Source organism: Helicoverpa zea, chromosome 14 (genome assembly GCF_022581195.2).
Source record: "Helicoverpa zea isolate HzStark_Cry1AcR chromosome 14, ilHelZeax1.1, whole genome shotgun sequence".
In the NCBI taxonomy this organism is placed as follows: domain Eukaryota; kingdom Metazoa; phylum Arthropoda; class Insecta; order Lepidoptera; family Noctuidae; genus Helicoverpa; species Helicoverpa zea.
The window spans coordinates 9,025,684-9,044,213 of NC_061465.1; the positions used below are offsets into that span (position 1 = coordinate 9,025,684).

General features: G+C 35.3%; 1 protein-coding gene across 1 annotated transcript in view; it reads right to left on the reverse strand.

The window, feature by feature from the left end:
• The window catches only part of LOC124636304 (inositol-trisphosphate 3-kinase B), a 116,164-nt gene that overhangs the window by 84,756 nt on the left and 12,878 nt on the right, over positions 1–18,530 (reverse strand). The window contains exon 2 of the mRNA XM_047172343.1: positions 1,055–1,671. Within this exon, the coding sequence (XP_047028299.1) occupies positions 1,055–1,498 (444 nt within the window). The 5' untranslated portion in view covers positions 1,499–1,671. The remainder of the gene's footprint in view (positions 1–1,054; positions 1,672–18,530) is intronic.

Here is an 18,530-nt window from a genome sequence, read left to right on the forward strand (position 1 = left end):
GGCTTTGGAACATTTACATGTAGGTACGTTAGAAAACGCTTCTTTATGATGATTTTATCAGAAATTTTCTCAAAATAAACCAAATTTCCCCAACTGTCTGCAACAGTCGACTCGTATTGTTCCATGTCAGCATACAGCTCGTCGTAATTATTCCAGGGAGGTGGTAAAAATCAGTTATAAATTATGCAGAACTGCAGATGTATGTTCAGTAATCTACGTAGGCTTCATAGGCTCAAAATTAACAGTCCGAAAAAAAATCTTGTGTCCCATAAGTACTTGGCGATTGACGCAAACCCCTGACGCAAAACTTCCAATTTGACTTCACATTTTTTATTCACGATTGTGGAATATTAATGATGATCACAAATCGATAAGTTCCTTTGACATGTTGACAACTCTACATACCTATGTGTCTTATTAATAAAAAATCGTAAGCGTTAAATTAAAACATGTTTGTAAGTACCTGTTAAATATACAATTATATCCACACTACTATTTATTTTCGTAACTATTTATTCTACATTGTATAAGATACAAACTTCATAAGTGATGCAAACTGAAAGAACTACAAAAGTAGAGCTCTGAAATAGTAGCGCCATCTGTATTATTCAACATGAACTAATATCTAAGCATCGAGTCTCCATACACAATCAACTACTTAGAAAACAAGAAACTCGCGTCACGTTCGCTAGATGGCGCCACACGTACACCGAGTGTGTTTTGTTTTACAATTCACACGTGCAACGCCGTAGTACGTCAATGTTTACAAACATATTAGTATGATGAGCATAACATTAAACACATTGGCTAAACAGATATCCTGCACGCATTAAAAACAGGTTTAACGTATTAATTTATTGATACATAACCTCTTTGCAAAGCCAAGTTAAGAGTTAAAAACTTTGGTAATTTTAATAAGCATGAAAAACTACCATAAACCGGACGCTTAAGAATTGACCACAAATATGTTTTTGTGTTTTCATATCCTTCTTGAGTTCATTGACTAGGTAATGAATGCTAATTTTAGAATAAGTAATACAATTTTTGGACTCACCTTTCTGAACGCCTTATTCACTTCCGAAGGGTTGGGCATATAAAAATCCACTATGCCAAGTAAACAATCATCACATCTGCACACATCACTAGGAAGAGAGGACATCGACCCGAAACTGCTGCAACTATCCATGGAATCAGTCCGCACTAACTTCCCCGTGCTCAACGCCTCCATTTTCGCGACCAACAGAGACTCCATGAGGGATCTCGGCCTCGCCGGGGACCGAGACCTTCGCGCGAAGTCCGGGGACAGAGGTCTGCAATGTTCCAATACGTCCGGGGATAGGGGCCGGTGGCGCGTGAAGTTTAGAGACAAGTCCGGGGACAGCGCTCGCCGCGACACGTCCGGCGATATAGGACAAGCCGCAAGATCTGTTGACGAAGTCCGCGAGAGGGGCGGAGTCGCGCTCCGGCAATGCGAAGACGTCATCTTAGTAGCCCGCATTGGTACCAATATTGGTCGCCGTATCAATTAGAACACATTTTTTTCTAACCGGTATTACCCAGTGATTAGAATCTTTATTTGGGCTCACCTTGACACTTATGTTTTTATTGTTCATAACACATCCTGATCAAACTTTGATATTTTTATTACTAGAGTTTGTAGTCCAGGTAGACCTGCAATTGTGCCGTTTAAATTGACTAGAGGTTCAAATATATTAGCAGTTATTGCCATAACTTGTCTGAAATCAGCGTAAATCAATATGAGAAGGTTTTATAGACATGTTCGTAGTTGTTTATTGATTGTATCGGCTATTAATTGTGGCGATAAATTATTAATGTTTGTGTGGCAAAATTTTATCGTTTTAAAATGAACGCTAAAGGTACACAGTAAGTATTTATGATCTTAAACGCCTATTTGGGATTGCAAACGCTTAAAGTCCTGTCTGGTGCCACTTTCTCCTTTAAATTTTCCACATCATGTTATTTCTATGACGCTCATTATGAACATTTTGGCTAGGGTAAAAAAATAAAAAGCTAGGGTCGATTACAAAGAATTACAAAGAATTAAACATTTCAATTTTCTATTTCAGCTAAACTAGCTGGGCGCCGGGTGTCGCGTGATGACTCCCGGCCACCGTAGGCGTGGGTCTGTGGGCGGTGAGTTCGGGTGGCTCATCGTCCCTCTGTCTGCTTAGACGACAGACCCGTGTCGACGGCGCGCGTTGTTCCACGCGCTCCTCAAAGAGATGTCAGCAACCCCAGCGGGGCCCAGCAGGGCCAAGGCCTGCCGGGGCTGCGGGTTGTTCGAAAGAGATACCGCGGCCCTAGCACATAAAACGCCTATGACGGAACACGACGGTTTTTAGTCAGTGAGAGTCTGACACTCCCTCACCGCTGCTAACCCACAGCGGGAGGGGTCATTTGATGATTTTTGACGTCGTTAAAAAAAAAGCTAAAATAAATGCCCCACAGACTGGCTCTACTAAATACCCCTTTATAGCTCATTGCGAAATCCTTCACATACCATAAATCCATATCCACATTTCAAATTCATACTTCACAAATCCAGCATTAAGTTGGCCCAACGTCACAGTCTAAAATTATACCATAGTATCCAAGAACCCGCTACGCAGTGTACATAGATCTGCATAACAAACAGACAGACTAACAGACACATTTGTTTACATCGCACAGTTCAAAGCAGGAGGTTGTTAGTTATTCCGCACACATACAAAATGTTGCCTTCGCGCACCTTGTCCGACACACCTGCGTAAGAGTTGCTGCCAAGAGATAGAGGTGCTAGAAGTGACTTTAACACGCGTGTAAATTCCGTAGCATTTTGCAAGAAAGCTTTGGATACCGTCAAATGTTTGATGGTCATGGTTGCATGTGGTGCGAGATTTTTGGGATTGTTCAAAAGAGTTAAAGCGGCCCTGTTACATAAAGGGCTTAACAAAAGAAACATGATATGTTTTAGTCAGTAAGAGTCTGACACTCCCTCAGGGGGTCAGAGGGGTCATTTTATGTTTAACCGTAAAACAGGTGGTTATTGCGTAAACCTGATGTGCAATAAAAATTACGTATTCAATTTTCCCTTTCACCCCTTCGGAAAAATCTGTGTACTTTTGAAGAGCAATTTTTTACCTATTCCATTATTTCTACATCTTTGACCAAGCTATTATATAATCGAATCTATACCTCGTATTCCAACGCACGTAGCTGAGAGATCGTAAAACACGCTCTATTGATACAAGATGCATTATTAATAATTATTATTTATTGTCGAGGACATGATTTGCACACAAACGAACAGCCGCGAACATAGGTCTGGGAAAGAATTCCAATTTCATAACTTGATATAATTATTTATTAGAAAAACTTGCGAACAGATGGTTCACTGGGATACTGGTGTTTCGCTGTGGTGACAGCCATGAGATGGCGATTTTAAAGTGTGCCAAAATTCACTTTATTTCATGTTGATTAAACACTATTCTCATGGGTTAAAAACGTGAAACGGGTACATATTATGCAATCACTATGCCTTGTAAAATTTGTCTCCTAGAGGAATCATACTCACGAATACATCGCCGATCAATGATGTCTCACAAAGAATCAACTATACTGTTCCTTAAGCATAGTATACTCTTCACACACAACCTCCATATTAACTTTATACTAATATCACTAGCACACGATCCCTCTCTAAGCTCAGCCAAAACTTACACAACAAAACACACTCGAACCTCTAACCTCTGCAAAGGGCAAACGAAGTTATTCATACATATAAAATAAGCTGCAATTTACCGACTAATTCCACAGCCATGTAATAATCCTTATATCATAAATCCGTACGTATTATGCCGCGACCATACATTGGTTTCAACTTTGCGCCCAATATTGGTCCATTTGAGACACTGCATCATACGCTGGCTCCAATGTCAACTTTGTGACCAAACAATGGAAACAGACTGAGCTCATTGGGTCAGCCCTAGCTGCAGCTTCAGAGGAGCGAAGACGATGGACGATAACTTTATTAAGTCGTCATTAACGACTCCTTTTTCTTTTTAGTTCAACAATAGTGACGCTATAAAATAAAAGCATTTCTGTAGAGTACTAAATACACATGACCCGCATCTCAAGAAGACAAATGACACTCCCCTTTCATTCCCTCTCCTTTGAATTTGTTTCAAAAATCGACTCTGAGTGCGTTAGTATTGGGCATTGGATGCAAATCTGCATAGTGGCAAAGTACCGATACACACATTGGTGCATTGGGCGCAAGACATTACGTTGGTGCAAATATCTCCAATGTGTGGCCGCGGCATTATATGCGCGGGCGCAACGGGTGGGCTACCCGCCATGTTGTCTGTCTCGATGTGATCAGTTCATCTAAGTTAGGTTAAATTATATGGCAGTTTATGTAAGCTATTTGTCTAGGAATGTTTATGGATATTATGGTTTAAGGTGTGTTCAGTTTATATGGCGTTTATAGTTTTTTTTATGTTTTTCCTAATAGTTGGTGATCGCTATCTGTAGTTATGAATATCGAAATCAGTTTTCGTCTCTATATCAACGCATATTTTAAACAACAACAACAAAACAAAAAATCGTCGATTCGAATAAAAAACACCATAACTACGAAAATTATTAAGAAAACTATATGGATCAATATTCTTAGAATTTTTGTCTAAGTCAGAAGCTACCATTTGCTCACAATATCTAATAATAAAAATTTGAACCATAAGATCACAAAATTAACCATATGGATCCGCATATTAAAGTCAACTTAAATAATAATTGTTTAAAATACCAAAGCTTAAGCTTTAACAAACGGAACTCAAAACACAAGCGACCACCGTTCATTAGCCGTCACAATTGACAAAAACAACAAGTTTTTGCGCCACATCACATGCTTGTAATGTCCATATCTGATATATCGATGCCCATTCGATTACCGATCGCGAGACATATCGTGTTTCACACGATCGATTGACAACTCGAGTTGACGTAACGATTGTGACGTAAGTGCAGTTCCTGTATCGTTGTTAAGTGAAGTACCTTACTGGTTAGGTTATACTTAGGTATAGTTTCCATTTTATATACCTGAATATATCTAGTCTAGTACCCCATTATACATAGAAAGAAAGTACGTTTCTATGATGACAATAGATCTTAGTGTCTGTAAATGCACTGTCTTCTTTAAAAAAATGTTGCCCCACGCTAATTTTTTTCTCGTGTCACGGGTTTCTTTACGAACGCTCAACGTCATATGCATTCAACCCGGAACAATTTTAGTGGCTAGATAGTAGTTCCATGCTGTAATTGAACCCTCGAACTGTTGGAAACACGTATCCATGTTGTAAGTTTTATATCCAATATCTTTTTTAGCCTTATTGACTCGCAATAAAAAATTAAGAAGATTCATTAAGAAGTTCACCAATTTAAATTATTTAATACAAATTCAGTGTTCCATAGGCCTCAAAATGCCAGCATCTAAATAATTAATCAAATTACTTTTCCAACACTAAAGTTCTTATAATCGATTCGTGATCTCCTGTTTAGTTTTTAATTAACTGATTGACGTACGCAATGAAATTCGATCAAGTGTAAATAAAGCTAATAAGTAAAAGGAACAACGCCAATCATGTTGCGGTTAGGCCCAAAAAAACATAATTTTTGGCCCGGTAACTGGGTTGTGAAGGTCAGATAGGCAATTGCAGTGGTACGTTCAATCAAGCTTTAGATCAAAAATACATAGGTATTTTTAGGAATATTCAGATACATAGGTATTTTTAGGTATACTCAGATACTTACATATCACATTTAGGTAAGTATATTTTCTGAAAAATAAGCTTTATCTAAAATCTGTCAGGTAAACCATAAAAATAAAGTTAATCGCTAAATGTTAGGGAATCGTTTACGTGACAATAAAAATGAAAGTCATGAAAATGCCCCAATAAAAAATGTTTTTTTTTTGTTTTTAAACACATCGAACCTATTTGTACCAATATTAACCGAATCTTTGTCATACAAAAGCCTACAGTTACTGGTTGCAAATCCTAACAGTAAAACAAGAGGTAGCCAGTTAAGTTTAAAAACAAAAACTTTAATAGCGGGAAATGCACAAGATGGCTGACATGCTCGTTACCAATTAATTCCTTTACTCAGAAGCATCCATATTATTCTGTTAATCATTCAACTTACATGTATTTATTGATCGAAAGGAAAAACACTTGAACCAATTTGTTAAAAGGGTTAAGTTAAACAATTATTGGATAAAGTTTCTTGTCGAAATGTGATGGAAAACGGTTGTGTGTGAAAAAGACATCATATTTTATGGTGTAAGTACGATCTGAATATGCATGAAAATTTAAATTGGTGACACCATAAAAATAATCTAAATTATTAAATCAAGTTCATTAGAGAATTCGCTTATAGATAAATATGTAGGTTAGGTGTATGTCTCGTCATGTCCGACAGTAATGTTTATCCCATCTGTATAATAGAATCTACATAAACTTCGTTTCTCAGCCTACATCGAATACCATACAATATCTAATACCTAAACATTCATATATTCATTGGCCTATTCATTTAGTTACAAATCAAACTATCAAACGAGTTTGCAACTTGGATGCATTATTCTAAACCGATCCTAACCTCAGCTAAGTTACATTTAAGTAAGTTATAACTTAGCCAATATGTTGATCAAATGGCACTGGATTATCGAATTGATAGGACTGGTAAGCAAATGTGTTGCGAAAATTTGTTGCTTATATGTTTATCTGGGAAATTGAGAATGTTCGTAAATAGATACATATGCGACTGCCAACGCTAAATAATAAGAAAATACAGTGTATAATATGGTATAAAAAATACTGTCTAGATAAAATACGATAGCAGTCTTTGGCCTAGATTTAAATAAAACACAAAACTTTAAACCACCAATATGCAAAATTAAAAATCCTTAGAGATGAACTACAATCAGATGATGAGAAGAACAAACAACCCTCTCTGATTTTGTTGACACCGCTATAGAAAAGTAGTTTTCCATAAACAAGGCTGAGGCACTAATTTAATTAGTACCTTTACAAAAACAGCAGTTATTTATTATTTTTCCACGTATAAAATCTCAAACCACATTAATACCCACATACACGTGTGTACAATTCACATCTCCTGAATACAAATACAAAATGACGTAATACAATTGTATCAAACATTTCATATCACGTAGTCCGTGACATTAGGGCATAATTCACGTGGGACCACCTGCGATGGCGAAGAACAATATTTATATATCTGCAACTTATATGGAGGTGGCATGTGTCATAATTCGGCAAGTTCCACGGTCTTTTAAATAACTGAAGTAGATTTCTGAATAGACAAGGCTTTTAACTGAGCTCCAAAAAATATATATTTCATTAACGAGAAATAAAAAAAATGTTATCAGATGGCTGGCATATAGCAATAATGCATCTACACAATGAACGGTACACCTACGCAATTCTAGCTAGCAATAGGTTGCTTTCCATATCAATTAAAAATAAATACACTTGCATCATAAATCTAATAAAAAAAATACTTTCAGTGTGGCAACACCACGATTCATATTCAGCCTTTTTATCGTCCCACTGCTGGGCACAGGCCTCCTCTCACACAGAGAAGGAGTGAGTATCAATCGCTACGCTTACTCAATGCGGGTTGCTTAATAAAATATTAAAAGTCATTGCACTTCTTATGGTCAATTATATGGTCATAAACGAGCATAATTTCACACCTTATATCGGCACGCAGCGGAACGGTGGACCGACCAATAAAACACTTAATTATATTTAATTAGATGTAACTTCGCGCAGTCGGTTGCGACATTCTAAGCTCGTTTTACGAAGAATGAATGTTCAATGAGATATTTCTTAGTGTAGCTGTAGGTTAAATACGTTTCCTTGGTTGTAAATTGTATGGGTTGCCCTATTTTAATGCGTAACTTATCGTAGTATATTGATAGATACGATATTCTGATACTAATTCTGTCATCACAAGTGATGTAAAGTTAAAGGATTTGCAAAAGCTTGAGTCTGATAGAATACTCTGTACAAATTAATATTATATTTTTCAATTCTGTTTGATTTGATGATGTTTTCAAATATTAGTTGTATGTAAGGTGCTACATAGGTAGGTGCTACATGATCCCATATAAATAGCCTGACTCTCAAAACTAAAAAATATTGTTTCAATGGGTATGTTTTAAACGACGACTCTACCCACGAATCATTAGTGTTCTATTATCACTGAACTGCTAAACAATGCTAATGGAAGCTAATAAAAATATACGGAACAAATAGATCTGAAACTAGAATAGAATACTGAAATTCAACGATACACAGCGACGTTATGTACCAACAGGTAAATATATGTACAGGAAAGTTAAGGCAACACAGATGTTCCAAGGTAGAAACTTAGTGGCACTTTTTAATACTTAAATTCTGCACAATTTACTTAAATTGCACCTAAAATGCGTTAAATGTGTAATTATAAAACCAACTCGATATCTTTCAGTGCAATAACTGAAACGTAAATAAGCAATTCAGTTCTCGCTTTCCAATATAATTCCAATTAAAAATAAGAAAAATACATTCCCATTAATTCTCATTCAATTAACAACAGTTTCTCGAATTGAATGAAAACAAGTGATAAATTAATGAAGTCCGTATCGATACCGCCCTTGCAACCATAATCGTTTCGACAATCGACTTGCATTCGATTAAAGCACAGATGTTTAATTTAAGAATACTTTTTTTGCGAATTGTGTTTCTGATTGTTTAATTATTATATTTAATCACATGTACTAGTACACCTATGTATTTACGACATGAGAAACTTGTATTTTTACTGTATAATTTTAATTTAATTATTTTTCCCTATTGTTATTAATTTTAAAGTGTACTAAAATTAGATTACCTACATACTTTTATATGTGGTTTCATATAAAAATTATGGATTATACACACACCATTTTAAGGTGCCCAAAATTATATTGAAACAAAAGCAATTTTCACATTATTCTCCGAAACCCGGTAATGCTATGTTATTACGCTATTATTTTGATTTCAGCCAAATTATCAGGTCATAAAGTTGTAATAAATGGCCAATTTGTGAATTATAAAAATGAGAGGAGCAACTTATGAAGACAGGATTTGAGGAATAGTTTGAGGCAGAAACGAAACAGCTCTGTGCTTTCTTAAATAAAATAAAGGTTTTTAAAAAGCTCATCGACATTTAGATTACCTGCTCATTATTTCAATTCATTAATTCCAAAAAACTATACCATATTTGAAAATTGAATTTGGTGTCAAAAGAAATAGGCCCAAATAAATACAACATCAAATTACAATTGATTAACAAAATGAACAAAAATAACGAGTCCAATATTTAAGCATTGCAATTTTCTCACATAATTAAGCAAGTTACTGCTAAAAATAAAAACAACACTTTTGCATTAAGACCGCCACTCACACCGTTCGAAAGTGGCGCTACCCCGCATTTATCACAGCTAATTACGTTTGAACCAGTTCTTATTTATTCGGTGTAAATTATGTAATTTGTGACAAGCGACAACATTAAATATTGCGATACTTCAGCGGAATTAATTATGTAAGTCGACGACATTTTCTAAAAATTTCCAATTTAGCGAATTTAAATATCATTTGTTGAGTGAGTATTTTTTTTATGTTTACTTTGTAGCAATTAGCTACTTGTATGCAACGAGGTAGCATGACAGTTTTTTATTCTTATGACGTACCTACACTGAAAAATGAGTATATCTTCTAGCAACCTCGTAACATGTAGCTTTTCAACCGATTTCCAATAAACTCTTTCACTTCACATGTTTTTGTCTCCTTCAAAAGCCTTGATACTATCGACAATATTAAACCAAAATAGCCTACCAACAACATCATTCTTAAAATAACCAGAAAAAAACGGCTACAAAATTGAATAACACTACACCATACTAAAAGTTAATATCAATCATAAAATTAAATGAGTACCTACAACTCATTGACATTTGCGAAGTCGCTGAGAAGGAAAAAACTTTTACACTTCGGATTAAGGATACGCAATTACGTTTTACTGCACATTCATTACTTTTAAGACTTCATTGTAGCTTATAACGGTCAATTTGAGGTTATAAAGTCTGTTATTACTTATCGTAGACAGTTTTAAGATGCTTAAATCAGTTTTTTGCATGGAGTATAAACGGCAAGTGGAGATGTCAACGCAACATCTTCTACGAGAATAGCGCGCTAAAGTTCGGGTGTTTGAAGGACGAGGCATATTACTAGCTCCGCCATTACCTATACGCATTCTATGGAACCCGCCTAACAATTAAATCACTAATTAATCAATCTTTGATAGATTGATTTTGATTTGACAAGGGACCCGAACGTCTTGTTACTTCCAGTAACTGATCACGCTTACCGTACTTAATTTGACCTACAAGAAGGCGCCTGACCTACCTCCCTTATGGCATCTCCACTATCTTTCCCTCCTCTGTGGTTTTATTACTTGTTGAGGACAGTTTTAAGAAACTTAAATCAGTTTTTTGACACCCGTTATGTGATTGCTCTGCTCTTTAAACCGAGGGTGTTATATCTTTTTTAAGTTCTTGAGAAAGGATGATGGCTACCTTGACCTCATAATTAACAGGATTGCTAAGCTAATGTGATGTTTGGTTATACTGAGGCTTTAAGAACTTTTACCCCCTTTAAAACAAATGTTTAATGAAAAAAGACCTAGTACTGTTATTCAAGGTTCTTATTAAGAGGCAAAGAATTGACTCCATGCAGTCCTCGGTGATCTATTTAATATTCAAACAGCCTCATACATAATTAAAACCATGTACTACTTCTTCTTCTTCTTCTTTCGAGTCGATGACATGTCATATGAGACTACACTATGTCAGCCCAATATTCCGCCACAGCGAGAGCACGGCCGGATGCGCTCATTAAGTCCTCCCGCGAGCAGGTTTCAGGGCACAGTGGACATGCGATTAGGTGGGACATCGTCTGCACGGCAGCCCCGCACTCGCACCCAAGGTCCGCCCCGCCCGCGAAACCCCACCTGGATCGATTATCTTTGCTCCGGCCTACCTGTGTTCGGAGTCTGTTTAGAGACTGTACTACTTCTTATGATAATAAACAAATCATCAATTTGAGTGCATTTTTTGCGTGGCGAGACAAAAAACATACTCTTTAATCGCTGCCTGGCTGGTAAATTTTTAATGGTCAACTGACATGGTCTACTAATACGATCTTAATATATCCTCTTTATCTTAAAACTAAACAGTTAAATACCCACCTTTAGATCACTTTACACTATCATTAACATCATACATCAATAACCACCGTATAAACACGACCAACAGTTTTTGCGGCTCTCGTAACGGTAAAGTTTCGCCTTAGGCAGGCTGTATATAAAACTACAGTATACATTACCTTATCTGAACGCAAATACATTACTACTAATTAATTTTGGGTGAGCCGTATTAATCATTCGAATTTTAAAACGTGTAATTATTTTAATTGGGTTCTGTAGGTGGATTATTGTTTTTGGAAAGTGGTTGGTTATTGTCTGAAAAGATTTATCGGTTATTGTTTTCGTTGTGCATTTTAGTGTGTGGGTGTCTTGAAAGGTCTTGTTTAAATAGAGCATTTTGTAATTTCATAACAAAGAAAAGTTAATCCAATTAATTTTATTGAAACCATTTTCCAAGATTTAAACAGCCTAACGTTGTTGTTGTTTTATATAATCAGGCATTTTAGGGGGATAAATGTGTTCAGGAAAATAAAGCATAATTATTATTCTTCTACGGATCTATTTCTATACTACCATAATTATTTCAATGAATTTATTTCTCATATCATCAAATTTGCAAGGAACCCTAAAAAACCTTCACATCTAAGCAGAGAATGACACGCACCTGTAAATGGACACACAAACAAACGTACACACAAACATTAATATAATTGCTTAGTGCTCTATTAAGATGGCTGATAAAGCTACTGCAATTTGTCTTAATATATTTCTATTGGATCACATAACAAAACAGGTATAAAAGGTTTGTTCATTCAAACTTAAACCAAATTTTATTTTGATGAGTATATCAAGTGCATACTTCAGATTACTGAATACTCAAACTTGACTCAAATTAGAGAAAAAAAAACATGAACATATTTTAAGCTCCTTGCTAGAAATAAATGTAGGCAAGTATCACTTTAAGTAATTTGTGTACTTAGTGCTTAACCTATATATCTACAAGTTACTTTTCTTCCAAATGAACCTTCTGTGTTATTAATCCTTTTATAATAGTTAAAATTCTCTATAGTTACTAACAATTATTTAAACGACCCAACTCGTAAATTGTAATTTGTTAAAACTTTACGACGACGTTTGCTCGTATTTCAATTTGATAGAAGCTTTTAAGATGTTATTTTAATCAATGGATCGTAAGCATGACTTAAATGATTTATTGTATAGCATACGCTAGTATACTCTACTAGGTGTCCACCTGTGTCCTAAGATGACCACACAACCTAGTAAAGAGCAGCCTCTGTCTCAAAGTCTTAAATATGTCTTTGCTCAGGTTCTAGAGTACTGTGGACCAAATTTTATTAACATATACAGCACACAGACGAACAAATAGAACGAACGGACATAAACTCGTCCGTATTTAAAATAATCGTGATAATGAAAGTAAATATACACTTCTCTGGCTACCCCTTAACTCAAATGCATAAGCGTGAAGTTATGCTACCCATTCTGTTTTTCCTTACAACCACAGCAATTTGTAAGTTCTTATAGACTAAGAACTACATACAAACATGCGGCCCTAACATTTAAATTCACAGCACGTTTGCAAATGCCTTGAAAACGCCCATTTAAAGCCACCGTCGAGCAATACAATCAAATAAATAAATCTGCAAATTGTCTCGCAAAAACTTGGGACACTTCACCACATAGCTAACCTTACCAAAACAAGCACGGATCACTTTAGGGTTATCGTTAAATGTTAAATGTTAATACTGCATTCATGGTTGGTGAACATAAGATTCGAGTGAATGCAGTTTGATTTTCTTGCTGATAGATATTTTCTCGGCCTTTGAAATGCCACTTATAAACTGTTGAAACAAAATAAACTAAGACAGCTTTTGTATTTTTTTCTTACAACTTGTTCATATCACAATTATTTCCAAAGAAGAGCTAACGTGCCTCCATCATTTTATGAAGTTTGAAACTTTAGCTTAAGTGCATGCATCCATATGATAGGTAGTAGGTATCAACGATTGATAGTGACTTTACAAGATTCATTTATTTACATTATAAATATGTGCGGTGTTTAAATGGGGTTATATGAAAAATAAAGAACCCTATAATAAATTTTCTTTGAATTAATTAATTAATTTTCTTCGATGGCAACCCTAACCAACTCGATCACAAAGACACTGCAGTCTAACAAATCACTTGCAACCAGTATCACCATAACAGACTCTGGGAAAAAACAACACCACACTCCATCAACGTCTGAATCGATACGACGCATTCCTGACGAAAACTGTACATGGTATGTGCTCTGTGTTGCTATGTGCAAGCGTTGACTCCAGTAATGTCCCGTAAAGTTCTTGGTCGCATGCTTTTTTTGAAAGGGGTTGTTCGATCTTTGAATGTTGGCATGTTGGTAGAACAATGGTCGTTCTTTTCTTAAAATCATATATTTTTTTTAAGTTTTCAATATCTAAGGAAGCTTAATTATATTGGAACTAATAATGTATGTTGTCTATCACCTTTTTGGTTGGTTAATTTAAAAAAAATATTGTAAATGATTTCCCGTGTCAACATACATACACACACATTTTTTTTCTAATGCCGTTACATAATTTTTATATATATCCTTTCCAAAAATTAACATTTTAAATTAATATATTTGCAATTCCTTTTTGCTTATAATAGTTTATTTATCCACTCGTAATTACTGCAAACAACATTTTTTAATTACGCAGCCGATAACCTGAATATTTGACAAACTATCGGCCCAGCCTACGCGAAACTATTTCGATTTATGACTTTATACTAGAATAGATTAACACTTAGCTATCACTATCAACAAAGTAACGGGAAATATTTATTATATAGCCATTTAAATGGTTCGAGTGTCAGTAGACAAATAAATTGTATGGGGTATGTTATTACGGTTTAGTATTAAAAGAAACACCTCTGTATCGATAAACTAGAGCCTTTTTTTGATGGCCATTAAAAATCCCACCATGTTCCTTCTTAATCCCTTTATTTACCAGGGCCGCCGTAACTCTTTCTCGAACAATCCCGCAGCCCCGGCAGGCTTTGGCCCTGGTGGGCCCCGCTGGGGTTTGCTGACACTCTTTCAGGAGCTCGTGGATATAATAATGAGCTAGAGCCTGAGAAAGGACATCGTCTATATTTTACCCAGTTTAATTAGTATTAGTAGCAATTAGTATTCCAAGATTATGAATGAATAGTAATAACTAGCTGTTAGTTAAAAAAAATGTTTTAAAAACTAAAAATCACGCTAGTCATGTATTGTCAACAGTAAGTACTCAGAGCGTGTGCAAAATTTCATCCTAATCGAAGACCGGGAAGTGAGTCAAATTAAGATTCTAAGATTTTCTTACATACATAGTTACAAGTGAAGCTAATATAAGCGTGTAAAAAGTATAAACATCATGACGTCAATGTATTAACAATAACAATTCAATTAGTTATTAGCTTACTACGTAAAAGTAACAGGGAAGAGCTTAAGTATGGGATGAAAAAATATTTTCTCATTAAGAAACTTGTCCAGTGAACAACAATGAATGATTATAGCATGCTCATTAACGCTTGCGTCAGTTAAACATCGTCATTAAGAATTAAAAATACGAATTATGTAACATTTTTTTTCACTCTACTTTGTAATGGATATTTTTTCTTGTTTGTGTCCATTTTTTTATGAAGCATCTGCCTCGAGGTTAAATAAATCTTATGGGGACTTGTTAAGTACCTAAATATTTGTCTCACTTAAAGATTACTTTTATTTTTATATGTGTTTTGTGGAATATTGCAAATACACATTGTTTTATAACATGACATATTTTTTAACATTATTGCCTAACATTTGTTCCATCAGAATAATTCCTTAAAACAAATGAATCCTATAAAACACCAACACACACAAATAAACAGTGGAATGTAGAATCGATTACAAAGATAAGCCACGCCCTCAGTACTTAGAGTCCCGCCCACACAATTAATATTCGATCAACCAAATAATTCTTACAATTTGTCCAAGCCCTTATTAGCCGAATTTGTAGCCTCACCTTATTTAGACCATTTTACTTTATATTGTTACCTTATACGAGAAACTGATAGCTTTATTTTGTAATTTAAAACTCAGGAATTTTAAGTGTTGAGTCTTAAACTTCTGGATTTGGGTATTTTGGTTTGTAACTCGAATATAGCTATGATACTTATTCGCTGATGTTTAAATGTTTTCGAGAGTTAATTGATGGGATTCAGTTTTTCTGTGAGTTTGTTAAGGCTGGGTACATACTTAAAATTAGGACCAATTTGTCTAAACTGCAAAATTGATTTCAATCTAATTAAGAATATCTTTCGTAAGTTATAAATACAACATACCCTTATTTAAAGTGAGTAGATAGGATTTATAATATGTGATCAAACGAACTTCTTGAAGTGAAGTTCGATCAATATTATATGAGCGCTTCATTCGAAGATATGACAGAAATAACATGTAGTACCCTAATTCACTAGGTAACATTCGCACAATATTAAGAGTTTTTAAACGAATACTTGATGACGTTTTTTCCGGTTTAGCTTATCTTCAGGCCGCCATCTTATTCTTTCTCATTTTTTAGAGACTCTCGGTTGTAAGACTTTCCAAATATAGGGATGGGAGGGTGGGTAGTCATATCTTCGAATGAAGCGCTCATATAATATTGATCGAACTTCACTTCAAGAAGTTCGTTTGATCACATATTATATTTCCCGCTTCATTCTTCAGATATGACAGAAATAACATGTAGATGTTCAGAGAGGAAAGTTTTAAATTAAATAAAAGAGATTATTAATATAAATTTTTTATTCTTATTATATTTCTTCTTATAATCTCTTTAATTATAGATAGAAAAAAAAAAAAAAAAAAACTAAATTAACAACTTCTTGTTTTAAACTTATAATATTAATTTCTAGGAAATACATAAGTAATTCTTAAGTATCATAATGAGATCAATTAGCTTGTGATAAACACACAGATTTTGCGAATTCGCCTGTGTTTACAATTTCTCTGTTATAAAATTTTGCAAAACAGTTGGATGAGTTAGTCCAGCCAGCAGTTTTGCGTATCAATTCAATATTGACACCAGCAAGCCTGGCTGCAGAAGTTGATGCATGTCGCGTACTGTGTGCGCCGAAAACGCTGATGTCTACCCCACATTCTGACAGTACCTGCTTCACCCATCTACTAAGCGACTGTGTTGTGGCAGCTTTATGTGGCGCTTTGTGCGTTAAAAACAGGTTTTTTACGTTCTCAGGTCTTAAGTTTTTAGTCCTAGAAACATAGTCTGAGAGCGCTTGAGCCGGACAAATGGCGGCGTTTTCCCTAAAATATGGAAGATATAGAACAGGTTGATCTCTGCCCGGAGCAGAAGTTTTAATAATATCTGTTATATGTATTTTAATACCATTTTCTTGAAAATGAATGTTTTCTAGTTTTATAAGTGAAAACGTCTGCATTCTATGGGCTGTACAAATTGCTAGGAGAATAATTAACTTTTTGGTAATTTTTTCAAGCGACAATTCGTTATTTGGAATCCATTCTGATATGTGAGATAAGACTAACTGAGGATTCCAGGTGTTGCTATACTTAGCTTTAGTCGGCTTTAATTTGTATGCTCCCTTTAACAGACGTTTCACACAATCATTAGAACCTATATTATTTATTACTAGAGCGGATAGGGCAGAGCGATGTGAGTTTAAGGTACCATAACTGCAACCACTATTGAAGCATTTAGTAAGGAATGTTAACACGGCCTTTATAGGAGGTTCATAAACATTAATGTCATTAGAAATGCAATATTGCCACCAAAGCTTAAGCGAGGTATTGTATTGTTTAATGGTACTGTCAGAAAACGAGGCCAACATCAGTGTCGTTGTCTCTGGGCAGGCTCCTCTTTGGTTGTATGACTGCCGCAGAGCCTCGCGACACCCAGGGTAAGGTCCTTGTGTAAAGGATGGTGATCCCTGAAATGAGATTGTAACAAATTTTTATCTGAGTTTAAATATAGTACATCGGACACTATTAAACTCTGCAATAAAGGGAACCAGGCCTGTGAAGGCCAGTAGGGGAAAACAAATATACCGTTTGCTTTGTCGTCTATAATTTTTCTGAGACACTTTAAAATTAAAGAAAAAGGAGGGAAAGCGTAGAAGTTAAGCGATTGCCAGTTTAGCGTAAATGCATCTACATATGTAGCGTCTGGGTCTTGTTTCCAAGAAACAAACTCAAAACATTTTGCATTATCACGGGATGCAAACAGGTCAATATCAGGCAATCCGAAATTATGAACAATATCCTGAAATGCTCTGTTAGAAAGTGTCCATTCCGTATCTGGGTTAACTATTCTGGAGGCGGTATCAGCGCGGTTTTCTTTTGTATTAACGTACGATGCAAATATCCAGATGCCGCGAGTCTCACACCACTGCCAGATTGTCCTTGTAAGGTTGTTCAGATGAGGGTATTTAATACCTCCCATTCGGTTCAAATAGCTAATTGCGGTGGTATTGTCTACTCGGAGTAATATTGCACAGTTGGTTTTGTTTTTGGCAAAAGATTTAAGACCGAGGAAAGCGGCCATCAACTCCAAATAATTGATGTGGTGGTGCTTTTCCGAGTCTTTCCATTTTCCAAAAATGTTAGAATTTTCACAAACAGCGCCCCATCCTGTTCGAGACGCGTCACTATATATTTCTAGTTCAAAATGGGGCTGTCTTAAATAATTATAGGTGGTGTTGATATTCTCCGACCACCAATGAAGATCTTCTAATATTACTTTTGGCAAATTAATTTTATTTTCGTAATTGTTATGCTCAAGTAAGGCTAAGTACTTTTGACGTTCCAGTATTTTTGTATATAGCCACCCGTATTTAACGGCTGGACATGCAGATATTAAAATACCTATCAGTTGAGCATATTCACGTACGGAACATGACGGTAGTTTCGAAAAAAATTGGACCATCTGTGTAATTTTACTACGTTTGTCTGATGGGAGACTTAATGTAAGGTTTTTTGTGTCATAACAAAAGCCAAGGAATTTACAAGTTTTTTGAGGGGTCAAATTACTTTTTTCGTAATTAATAATGAAACCTAGGCAATTCAACACCTTTAACGTTTCCTTTACGTTATTGATGCATTGTTTATATGTGTCACCGATACATAAAATATC